At 41.9% G+C, this 13,512-nt stretch overlaps 1 protein-coding gene across 1 annotated transcript; it reads left to right on the top strand.

Annotated features, from left to right (window-relative positions):
* The first annotated feature begins 11,419 nt into the window (after positions 1–11,419).
* LOC124038726 (protein LDOC1-like) lies at positions 11,420–11,782 on the top strand. The gene has a single exon (XM_046354806.1). The coding sequence runs from the start codon at positions 11,420–11,422 to the stop codon at positions 11,780–11,782; it is 363 nt and encodes a 120-aa protein (XP_046210762.1).
* The last annotated feature ends 1,730 nt before the right edge of the window (positions 11,783–13,512 follow it).

Here is a 13,512-nt window from a genome sequence, read left to right on the forward strand (position 1 = left end):
AAATCTGGTGCAGTCCTTGAGGACTGTGTGTTCTGTGGCTGTCATTGAAAATAAGAATTTGTTCTTAACTAACTTGCCTAATTAAATAAAGGTAAAAAATACCATTTCTAATGACTGGTCATTTTTGACCTGGAACACCACAGGTGTACAAAAGTTAAATAAAACACCCAAAATGTAATGAAAATGATCTAAATGTATTTTGTGTGTTCAAATGCCCTGTGTGGACAAAGTCATTGAACCTTATGACAATCAGATTAAATTAACTACATTTTTCAGAGAGTAAACTTGTAAATTGGTCCAATTCGACCAGAACACAGCAGGAGGGTTAAGCAGGGTTCATACAGACATTCGCAAGTCATTGAAAGGACTTTCAGGGACTTTTTCGAGCACTTAATTATAATTTTCAAGGACCTCAATGATATACAATTGTATAATATATCTATTTGTACATATAGGCCTAATATAGATCCCCCTCCCCCCAAAAGCATGTAAAAAGTATTTTATAAAGTAGGCCATTACCACAAAAATCATGAAGAATAAAGATTTTTGTATGCCTCGCCAATGCATTGATATTCAAATTATTATTACATTCTAAAATATGGAAGAATAATGTGGATATTGCCTGACTAAATAGGCAATTTTCTGTAGGTTCCTTTTTTAATGGAAGGATTTGTATCGAAACCAAGTTGAAGCCAACATTAGATGTTGTTGTACTTCTAATAACAGTACATGGTTTAACCGCAACAGTGTAGCTCAACACTCTTTTTAACTGATATGGATTTGACAATTAAAAACATATAGATGAGCTGGTTAAGAAGCTAAGATTTAAAGTGAGCTTTTTCTACAGAAACAGATCGTGCCTTTCTCTAAGCAGTAGGAAGCAGATTATTCAGTCAACCTTTTTATCTGTTCTTGATTATGGTGATATTATTTATCAAAGTGCAGCTGCTACTATTCTTAAACATTTGGAGGCCATCTACCATTGTGCCCTTTGTTTTGTTACAGGTGATAGTTTTGATAATCATCAAGATTTTGTATCAAAAGGTTGTCTGGACTTCGCTAAAGACCGTAGATATCAGACACCCGAGTTGCCTAACCTGTTCACAGGATTGAGGTTCCTAGGGTCTCCGCCGAGCTAGGTAAATCTGCTTTTAATTTTAATGCACCATATTGCTGGAACAAAATAAAAAATGTGTTTCATCTTGATGTTCTGGTGCCTTTCTGCAATTTAAAGTATTGATTGTGTACTTATTTTAGAAGGAATGTTACAGTTTTTCTGGCTGATTTTTGACGTTTTATTTGTGCCTCCCATGACTTTTTTTGTATTTTAATATATATATATATATATACAGTGCATTCGGGAAAGTATTTTAGACCCCTTGACATTTTCCATATTTTGTTATGTTACAGCCTTATTCTAAAATGGATTAAATAGTTTCCCCCCCTCATCATTTTACACACAACACACAAGGCACTGCATCTCAGTGCTAGAGAGGGTCACTACAGACACCCTGGTTCGAATCCAGGCTGTATCACAACCAGCCGTGATTGGGAGTCCCATAGCACGGCACACAATTGGCCCAGCATCGTCTGGGTTTGTCCGGTGTAAGACTGCATTGTAAATAAGAATTTGTTCTTAACTGACTTGCATAGTTAAATAAAGGTTACATTTAAATAATGACAAAGCAGTTTTAGAATCCTCTTGGACCTAGACTTAGCGCTCTGGTACTGCTTGCCATGCGGTAGCAGAGAGAACAGTCTATGATTAGGGTGGCTGGAGTCTTTGACAATTTTAGGGCCTTCCTCTGACACAGACTGGTATAGAAGTCCTGGATGGCAGGAAGCTTGGCCCCGGTGATGTACTGGGCTGTACGCACTACCCTCTGTACTGCCTTGAGGTCGGAGGCTGAGCAGTTACCATACCAGGCAGTGATGCAAACCGTCAGGATGCTCTCGATGGTGGACCGGTAAAACCTTTTATGGATCTGAGGACCCATGCCAAGTCTTTTCAGTCTCCAGAGGAGGAATAGGTTTTGTCGTGTCCTCTTCAAGACTGTCTTGGTGTGCTTGAACCATGTTACTTTGTTGGTGATGTGGATGCCAAGGAACTTGAAGCTCTCAACCTGCTCCACTACAGCCCAGTCGATGAGAATGGGGATGTACTTGGTCCTCCTTTTCCTGTAGTCCACAATCTCCTTTGTCTTGATCACATTAAGGGAGAGGTTGTTGTCCTTGCACCACACGGTCAGGTCTCTGACCTCCTCCCTATAGGCTGCCTCATAGTTGTCGGTGATCAGGCTCGATTTGGCCCAAACATAAACGTCTATGTTTCACATGTTTTGACAGCACAGTACAGTAGAGTAGAGCACAGCATAGTAAGTACCTTAAAGCACAGCAGAGTACAGTACTGTACAGTATAGTGACAGTGTAGTAGAGTATAGTTCAGTACAGTAGAGCACAGTAGAGTAAAGTACAGTGTAATGTACTATATTGTATTGTACTCTAACCTACTGTATTGCTGTACATTACTCTACTGAACTACACTATACTTTACTATACTTTACATCCATAAATTACATTTTTTCATTGTCTGGAAAATACGTATTTTCAACATCCGGAAAATACACCTTTTTAACTTTCTCAGAACTGAAAATTAACCTGATTTAAGCGTCTGGAAAATACATATTTTATGTCTTTTCAACATCATTTTGAAGTAGTTTTGATATTACTGAATTGGAGTACAGGCAACATTGATGTACCTTTTTCGGTGAGCCTGTTGCAGCATAATCTTGTATGATTGGCAGAAATACTTGATAATGACATCATAGGATGGAGGCATCCTCAGACCCAGCTATCCCATAATTCCCTCTGATGGAGGGTGTGATGTTAGCCAATGAGCTGCCAGATTAGAGCTATAGCTCCTTGGCCCATACTCACACAATCTCGCTCTCACACACTCATATGCTCACGCAAACACGCACCACATGCACACACTTCCTGTTTGTGGGATTGAGCATAATCCTAGTCCAGAGCGCATCATAGCAGTGATTCAGGACATTGAGTGTGTGATATCTCTCGCTCTCTCTCTCTGGCATGATTTATCTCTGTCCAGTCTTTGATGTGCTGTTAGCCTTTCATTGTCCTCTAACTCAGTGTGATTCTGTGTGAAGCTGGTTTCAGTTCAATACAGCTCAGTTTTTTCCTTCTTTTGATCAATAGAGACAGAGGTTTTGTTTGCCAAGTTAAAAGGCTTCATACTATATCAGAGTGGCCAGCTGTGTAGGTGAATACATCACTCAGACGCATCCCTCAATGCATCACTCAGTGGCGGCCATGTAATTTCAGACAGCCTTAGGTAGATATTGTCATTAACCTGTCTGAACCAGGGATGGGCAACTTTGATGGGGGTGGGGGCCACAATAAAACGGATCTCATCATGAGGGGCCGCAGTGGCCCTCAGTACCCACATCCATAATTACTTTTTTTTGTCTCCTGTAAGTTGTTCTGGATAAGAGTGTCTGTTAAATTACTATAATGTAAAACATTTAAATGCCAGTAAACAAGGAATATGCAGTATCACAGTGTTTTACCAGTAGCAGAGAATTCTTTCTTTTTCTAGCATGCGTTGTGGTAAAATATCCATCCATATTCATGTGTTGTTAATGCCATCAACTCTCAATGGACCACACATTCCTTCCCTCACTGTACTCTGGTGTGAGAGATAGATTACAACTAAATGCTATGAATTAATTAGATCCTATAAATTAAAATGGCCCATTTCGGTTGCAATCAATTAGTTTAATTTCTCAGTGATCAAAGTATATTTAAACAAAATAATGTTGTAGGAATACTGATCTTATCGGTTTCTAACTGCGGAAACGATTTCAGAACAATCGAAGATGGTTGGTGTCATGGCTTGCTGAATTGAAATGGAACTACCCCAAGGTCAGACAGCTCTGTACAGTACGTCAACATTTATATAATGCTGTGTATCCGAATGATAAACCCATGCAATGACATCTGTGCTCTCCATTTCCACATGACAGTGCCACCTCGGGGATTAAATTAATAAGAGGTGTATTATGACTTGACGCCCATGTCATATTGATGCTACTGTCCTCGCTATCCTGTTGCTGCCTCCACTGAATGCAATGTCTCCCGGTTTTGCAGGACAGTCAGAGAAGTAACTGGAGTAACTGGAGTGACAAGCTAGCTTCTTGCTTTAGAATGTTGAGCGGTTGGCGTGAGTGTGTTATTTACTTGGGGATGCAGGGATGCGGGTTCGGATGCACATACACAGTGCACATACACAGCGGTGCTCATTGGGTGACTAATCCAGAAATGATCTGCCACAGGCACTGAGTAAAACCTGTGTGTCTATGTATGCTGATGACTCAACACTGTACACATTAGCTACCACAGCAATTGAGATCAGTGATCAACACTTAACAAAGAGCTGCAGTCAGTTTCAGAATGAGTGGCGAGAAATGAGCTGGTCCTAAATATTTCAAAAACAAAAAGCATTGTATTTGAGCAAGTCGAGGAGATTAAACTGCTTAGTGTTACCCTAGATTGTAAACTGTCATGGTCAAAACAAATTGATGCAACGGTAGCTAAAATGGGGAAGAGGTCTGTCTGTGATAAAACGCTGCTCTGCTTTCTTGACATCACTATCAACAAAACAAGTCTTACTGGCCCTAGTTTTATCACACCTGGACTCCCGCCCAGTTATATGGTCAAGTGCCAGGGTACATAGGCAAATTGCAATTGTCCCAGAACAGAGCAGAACATCTGGTCCTTAGATGTACACGGAGAGCCAGCATTGATAATATGCATGTCAATCTCTCCTGGCTCAGGGCTTTATCTTTGTGAGAGGTATTGACATTTAGAAATTACCGAGCTGTCTGTTTAAGCAACTAGCGCACAGCTCAGACACATAAATACCCCACAAGACATGCCACCAAAGGTTTCTTCACAGTCCCCAGGTCCAGACCAGACTACGGGAAACGCACAGTACTGCATTGAGCCATGACTACATGGAACTCTATTCGGCATCATGTAACTCACTCAAGCAGTAAAATCTGATTTAAAAAACAGCTAAAACTAAAGCTTATGGAACAGCGCGGACTGTGAAGAGACACACACATAGAGGCACACACACACACACAGCATTTGCAAAAACATGCTAACACACACACTCTACACACATACATTTGAATATTGTTATTTAGCTGTATTATTGATTTTGTATTGTATATATGTTATGGTAGAGTAGTGTGTAATAATGTGTTGTGTTATGTATTATGTAATTGTGATTGGACCCCAGGAAGAGTAGCTGCGGCCTTGGCCTCAGCTAATGGGGATCCAGAATACAATTCCTGCTATTATTCACATGTGCACACACGCGCAGGCACGCACGCACTCTCACTCGAGCACACACACACACACACACACACACACACACACACACACACACACACACACACACACACACACACACACACACACACACACACACACACACACACACACACACACACACACACACACACACACACACACACACACACACACACACACACACACACACACACACACACGCACGCTAGCAGCAACATGCTAAGCTAATCAGAGCAAGCTAGATACCTAAGCATTTAGCAACGTCTTAGCTACTCATGTTGAATTACTAAATAGAGCTTGCTAGCTACAGATCCTTCAGGAAATATTCATACCCCTTGAAATATTCCACATTTTGTTGTGTTAAAGCCTGCGTTCAAATATATTAAATCTTTTTTTTTTCTCATCCATCTACACACATTACCCCATAATGACAAAGTGAAAACATGTTTACATTTTTTTTTATATGTATTGAAAATTAATTGTAGAAATATATAATTTACATAACTAAATGCTTTTTCTGCTAGCTTGCTACATTTGACGCTTTGCTTCAAGTCATGGGACCGGTTGTGTCTTAGAGATATTGTCACATTTGTCTAACTACTGTAATCTCTGCTGAGTCCCCAACAACCGGATGTCCTGGTTTTCAGGAGAAATGGAAAGAGCCTATGAGGAGACTTCTGATTTTGGACTTTAACAAGGTGACACTCCATCTTAACTCATCCTATTGGAGTTTTACTGGATTGTTTGAACAGTACTTACAAATGGAATTTAGAGTGATCATACCCACAGAAAAAGTCTCATTTATCAAAAAAAATCCTATGAGTGTCATACACACACTGGTAGGAGATAACCATTGATAAATACCAATTGCTCTCAGCCTCTGTCCTTGTGCATGACCTTGGCTGTTTGCATTTCGAAACGCTCAGGTCTGGGGTTATGGATGTGCCTTAGGGGCTTGGCCCGCCCTACTGTACCTCCTTGCCCGTCGAAATACAATTTTGAAATATTGATAATTTATATGACCGAGACGCACGCCAACAGAAAGAAGCATCAATCTCATTTAAAGCATCCTAGCAAGTGAAACAGCGCCCCTCTGTCTCAGTATGTGTAGACCATTTATCTGATGCCGTCTGGACCAAAAGAGTATGGCATGTCATACTATTTCTGTCCAGACAGCATCAGATCGACAGGCTACATACAGAGCGGCACTGTTTCGCTCACTCAGATGCTTTCTCAGGTGACATAGTTTCAGCAGAGAGGAAGAGGCGAAGCAAGAGAGTTAACTTGCCAATGGGTTTTCATGGTCATAATATGCAGACTTAAGCTTGTCGCTTGCCTTCCCACCTTTGGGACAAAGAGTCCCATTATTAGGGCTGAGTCATGAGCATCTAATCATTATATACTGATCTCTAGTTTCAGCCTCTTGCGAACTGGAGGGGAAAGTTGGCGGGTGCACAGTGCATTGTTAGGATTCTGAATTCCCCCAAAGTAAATGGATATTTCACCATAATTATATACAGTAATTACTCCTGTATAAATAAATTCATTTATAATACTTCATCAGGGCGCATGACTTAGCCAAATTAGCTTTAAAAAAAACATAGCTGTGGATTGTTTCAAATCTCAATTGTGTAGGCCTATGCCTATTTGGGAAGAACGCAATTTGTGAGTGTGTGTGGCAATAGCTGGAAAGATAATATGTTTTCAGTAAAATATAAATGTTGCAACACGAAGAAGGGGAGGGGTGTGTGGTAAAGATATGGCGCGTCTCTCTCCAGAATGCATGCACTCAGCTCTCCAGAATGCGCTCAGCTGTCTCCCACCAATTTTTGCACATTCTTTGTTTCCTTGTGGGAATTGTTTGCCCTTTGATTGTTAACTTTCGATCAATTCCCCATTACAAATGTCACCAGTAGGTCAAGTGAATGTACTGTTAATCCCTCGTCATTTGGTTACATTCATTTCTGTTAATGCATGTATTAATTAAGTCATTTACCATTGTCATTCTGGGACTGTAATCATTGTTGGGGCGGCAGGGTAGCCTAGTGGTTAGAGCATTGGATTAGTAACCGAAAGGTTGCAAGTTCAAACCCCTGATCCGACAAGGTAAAAATCTGTCGTTCTGCACCTGAACTGTTCCCCTGTTCCTAAAATAAGAAGTTGTTCTTAACTGACTTGCCTGGTAAAATAAATACAATGTTTTGGGAGTTCACAACCTGCTACACTTGTGAGAAACAAGTTTTTTATTTCATAACCATTACGAGTTTTGTCAATTTTTTCTATTGTCTTTTGTTTGAACTGCTCCATGTGAGCAATGAGAATGTGTCAAGTTTTTCTTCCCTTACCAGAAAAAACAGGCTACTGGCAAACAGTTAAACCAAACCTTTGCAGCAAGCTCATATTTTCACATGCAAATTAATTTTGTGGAAAACTGTTGCGGACAATTTGCAGCAACTTGTGAACTTCTGGCAAACAATTCTGGGAAACGTGTGCATGAATATGCAAATTAAATCAGGTTTTTGGTCACTGTGTGTTAAACCACATTGATATGTATCTACATAAACCAAATAACATAACTTTAAATTGACTTATATCACAGAGATAAAAAACTAAACATACTAAATGTACTAAATATACTAAACACCATGTATTCAATGTCTTTAACAGATGGAAAATGAATTCAATACAACTTGAAATAATCAGTATGCTAATGAAGAAAATAGAAAAGACTGGATATTTCCCAAATAAATAGTTTATTACATGTTTTTATGTAGCTACAACATTTACATGAGAGAAATGTGAACACTATGGGGATGTTGACCGTAGGATGTTTAAAGAGTCAACTACAGAATTATTTACATGAGCCAAGTGTTAACCAATGGAAGTTTAAAAGATAGTTAACAAAATGTTAATAATTAAAACAACAAACACTGATTTTAAACCCAGTTCAGAACTATTGCCTTTCTGAGTAAACTTTTGATATGGCGGCCCTGCGGAAGTCCAAAAGCTGATTGAATGCATGCACTGAAATAATCAGAAAACAAAACTAAATTAGCATACTGAAAACAAATACTTATTGGTTTAATTCAAACCAGCGAGCTTCCAACCCAGCACCTTGGGTTGAGCGCTTGACCCAACTGCTGGGTAAATTAGACTATATTGCTGCGCTAACCCAGTGTGTTAGGTTCTGACATAAACCTAGCACATTGGGTAATTTATGTAATCCGTGGGTTATTTTCAGTGTCATCTTAATTTCTATTTTGTTTGCATATTTTTGCCTTCTCTACCACCCCCCCGCCCCCACACACACACAATTATTCCACAATGTTGAAATTCAATTCAAATGAATTTACCAGTCAAAAATGTGGACACAGCTACCCATTCAACGTTTTTACATTTTTTACATTGTAGAATAACAGTGAAGACATAAAAACTATGAAATAACACATCTGTAATCATGTAGTAACCAAAAAAGTGGTAAACAAATCAAAATATACTTTATATGTGAGATTCTTCAAAGTAGCCACCCTTTGCCTTGATGACAACTTTGCATACTCTTGGCATTCTCTCAACCAGCTTTATAAGGTAGTCACCTGGAATGTATTTCAATTAACAGGTGTGCCTTGTTAAAAGTTAATTTGTGTAACGGGTGCGTGTTGGTGGCAGGGAAGTCAGGCGCAGGAGAACGAACTTGGTATAAACGTAGTTGTTTAATAAGTGCTGACAAAACTCCAAAAACCAAAATATACAAAATAACAGAAGTGGGTACAGAACCCATCGGAAAACCAACACATAACTTTCACATCACATACAATCAAACAATCTCCGACAAGGACCTGAGGGGAAACAGAGGGTTAAATACACAACATGTAATTGATGGGATTGGAACCAGGTTTGAAGGAAGACAAGGCAAAACCAATGGAAAATTAAAAATGGATCAGTGATGGCTAGAAGGTCGGTGACGTCGACCGCCGAAAACCGCCTGAACAAGGAGAGGGACCGACTTCGGCGGAAGTTTGAGCCAATCAGTTATGTTGTGACAAGGTGGGGGTGGTATACAGAAGAAAGCCCTATTTGGTAGAAGACCAAGTCCATATTATGGAAAGAACAGCTCAAATAAGCAAAGAGAAACGACAGTGCATCATTACTTTACGACATGGAGGTCAGTCAATTTCAAGAACTTTGAACGTTTCTTCAAGCGCAGTCTCAAAAACCATCAAGCGCTATGATGAAACTGGCTCTCATGAGGACCTCCACAGGAAAGGAAGACCCGGATTTACCTCTGCTGCAGAGGATAAGTTCATTAGAGTTTCCAGCATCAGATATTTCAGCCCAAATAAATGCTTCACGATGTTCAAGTAACAGACACATCTCAACATCAACTGTTCAGAGGAGACTGCGTGAATCAGGCATTTATGGTCGAATTGCTGCAAAGAAACCACTACTAAAGTACACCAATAATAAGAAGAGACTAACTTGGGCCAAAAATCATTAGCAATGGACATTAGACCGGTGGAAATGTATCCTTTAGTCTGGAGTCCAAATTGAAGATTTGTGAGACGCGGTGTGGAAAAACGGATGATCTCTGCATGTATATTTCCCACCGTAAAGCATGGAGGAGGAGGTGTGATGGTGTGGGGATCCTTTGCTTGTGACACTGTCTATGATTTATTGAGAATTCAAGGCACACTTAACCAGCATGGCTACCATAGCATTCTGTATCGATACGCCATCCCATCTGATTTGGGCTTAGTGTGACTATCAATTGTTTTTCAACAGGACAGGCTGTGTAAGGGCTATTTTACCAAGAAAGAGAGTGATGGAGTGCTGCATCAGATGACCTGGACACCACAATACCCCGACCTCAACCAAACTGAGATGGTTTGGGATGAGTTCGGACCGCAGAGTGAAGAAAAAGCAGTGCTCAGCATATGTGGGAACTTCTTGAAGACTGTTGGAAAAGCAGTCCAGGTGAAGCTGGTTGAGAGAAGGTCAAGAGTGTGCAAAGCTGTCATCAAGGCAAAGAGTGGCTATTTGAAGAATCTCAAATATAAAATATATTTTTATTGTTTACCACTTGTCACGCCCTGGTCGAAGTAATGTATGTTTGTCTTCATTTATTTGGTCAGGCCAGGGTGTGACAGGTTATTGTGGTGCGTTTTGTCATGGGGTTTTTGTGGGGTGTCTAGCAGAGTCTATGGCTGCCTGAGGCGGTTCTCAATCAGAGTCAGGTGATTATCGTTGTCTCTGATTGGGAACCATATTTAGGCAGCCATATTCTTTGAGTGTTTTGTGGGTGATTGTTCCTGTCTTTGTGTTTGCACCAGATGTTTCGGTTTTCGCATTTAATTATTTTGTAGTTTCTTCATGTATAGTTTTTTCCTTCATTAAAATATCATGAATCATCATCACGCTGCATTTTGGTCCGACTCTCCTTCTCCACAAGAAAGCCTTTTACACCACTTTTTTGGTTACTACATGATTCCATATGTGTTATTTCATAGTTTTGATGTCTTCACTATTATTCTACAATGTAGAAAATAGTAAAAATAAAGAAAATACTTTTGACCGGTAGTGTATTTATATTCTGGACTCTGACATTGATCGTTCTATTATTTCTAAATACCTTTCTTTAATTTTTTTTTTTAGATTTGAGTGTATGGTTTTGTATTGTTAGGTATTACTGCACTCTTGGAGCTAGGAACATTGTCACACTCTGATCTGTTTCACCTGTCTTTGTGCATGTCTCCACCCCCCTTCTGCCTGCCCTGACCCTGAGCCTGCCTGCCGTCATGTACCTGCATGACTCTGACCTAATTACAAAGTCTGCCTGCCCTGACCTTTACCCTGCCTGTCGTCCTGTAACTGCATGACTCTGACCTGATCATGATCCCCTGCCTGTCCTCAACCTGCCCTTTGCCTGCCCCTGTGTTTACAATAAATCATCTGAGAACTGTACTATCCGCCTCCTGTGTCTGCATCTGGATCAAATCCTGAGTCGTGATAGTACTAACTGGCCATGACTGACCCGGCAGACTCAGACCAGCTCCACAATGCTGTCTCCCAGCAAGGTGCCACCATTGGAAGACACAAGGAGTTACTGCATTGCCTTATGGAGGGGCTCTTTACCCTGGCAGTCTCCCAAGAACCCCGCTTACCTCCTCCGGAGCACTATGCTGGAGATTCTGGAAACTGCCGGGCCTTTCTCTCCCAGTGCTCCCTCATCTTCGAGCTGCAGTTTTCTTCTTTCCCCTCTGACCACTCAAAGATAGCGTATCTCATAATGCTGATGTCTGGGAGGGCACTCAACTGGGCTATGGTGGTGTGGGAGCAACAGTCTGCCGTCTGCCTCAGTCTGGAGGAGTTTGTGGCAGAAGTATAGAAGGTGTTTGATTCGTCGTTGTCCGTGAGAGAGGCTGCTCCAGCTATGTCAAGACTCCCGTAGTGTGGCAGACTGTGGTCCTCAGTTCATCTTTCAATCACCCACGTGGGTATATGCTCCTAAAAACCAATGAGGAGATTTGAGAGACTTGCACCAACCAAGTTCTATTTTACGCGTACGCTTGCTGTATGTGTGTCATGTATTGTCATATTATGTCTTGTTCCTGTTCTTTCTCTTCACTCCGTATCCCTCTGCTGGTCATATTAGGTTACCTTCTCTTTCTCTCCTTCCCCCAGCTGTTCCTCATCTTCTCTAACTACCTCGTTCACCCTTTTCCCACCGGTTCCCTTTTTCCCTCTGATTAGGTCTCTATTTCTCTCTCTGTTCCTGCTTCTGTCTTTGTCAGATTCTCGTTTGAGTTTCTCATGCCAGAACCAAACTATCGTTTCGTTTGCTTCACCCTTGTCCCGTCCTGTCGGAATCTGCCTGTTCATCTGATGCTACGTGTGATCAGGTACCTCTGTCCTCTACGACCCACGCTTACCCAGAGAGACCAGCAGTCTGTCGCTGCTAACCCAGCTATTCTCCTCTGCTGCTAAGAAGGGGACTCTTCTGAAAATATCAGAAGGACTTTATGATTCATTTGTCGCCCTCTCTGCGGGTTGTCTATTTTGCCATTATATACATCTGAAGAGGATCTATGTCTTCCCTGTGTTTTGACATTAAAGGACTCTGTATTTGTTAAACCGCTTTTGGGTCCTCACGTACGTGCATAACAGAAGAATCTGACCAAGTATGGACCCAGCGACTTCGGATCCTCTCCACTCAGCCGTCGAGATCCAGGGAGCGATGCTAGGCAGACACGAGCAGGAATTGTCTGCTGCTCGACATGCCGTTGAGACCCTGGCCGCCCAAGTCTCCGACCTCACAAAACAGATTCACCATCTCCGCCTCAATCCACCGGCCACTTCCAGGGCTTCCGAATCTCCGGAGCCCAGAATCAATAACCCGCCGTGTTACTCTGGGGAGCCCACTGAATGCCGCTCGTTCCTCACCCAGTGTGATATTGTGTTTTCTCTCCAGCCCAACACTTACTCCAGGAGCACAGCTCGTATCGCCTACGTCATATCTCTCCTTACTGGACGGGCTCGTGAGTGGGGCACGGCAATCTGGGAGGCGAGGGCTGAGTGTACTAACCAGTATCAGGACTTTAAGGAGGAGATGATACAGGTTTTTGATCGTTCTGTTTTTGGGGAGGAAGCTTCCAGGGTCCTGTCTTCCCTATGTCAAGGTAATCGATCCATAACAGATTACTCTATTGAGTTTCACACTCTTGCCGCCTCCAGTGACTGGAACGAGCCAGCTTTGCTCGCTCGTTTTCTGGAGGGTCTCCGTGCAGAGGTAAAGGATGAGATTCTCTCCCGGGAGGTTCCTTCCAGCGTGGATTCCTTGATTGAACTTGCTATTCGCATAGAGCGACGGGTTGATCTTCGTCGCCGAGCTCGTTGCCCCCCTCTCCGCATCACTACTATCTTCCTCCGCCGGCTCGGGTGCTGAGCCTATGCAGCTGGGGGGTATCCGCATCTCGACTAAGGAGAGGGAACGGAGAATCACCAACCGCCTCTGTCTCTATTGCGGTTCCGCTGGTCATTTTGTCACTTCATGTCCAGTAAAAGCCAGAGCTCATCAATAAGCGGAGGGCTACTGGTGAGCGCTACTACTCTGGTCTC

The sequence above is a fragment of the Oncorhynchus gorbuscha genome, linkage group LG06, assembly GCF_021184085.1.
Source record: "Oncorhynchus gorbuscha isolate QuinsamMale2020 ecotype Even-year linkage group LG06, OgorEven_v1.0, whole genome shotgun sequence".
Lineage (NCBI taxonomy): Eukaryota > Metazoa > Chordata > Actinopteri > Salmoniformes > Salmonidae > Oncorhynchus > Oncorhynchus gorbuscha.

Excerpts from the sequence above, each read along its gene's own strand:
- LOC124038726 (XM_046354806.1), top strand. The coding sequence starts at position 11,420 with ATGACTGACCCGGCAGACTCAGACCAGCTCCACAATGCTGTCTCCCAG.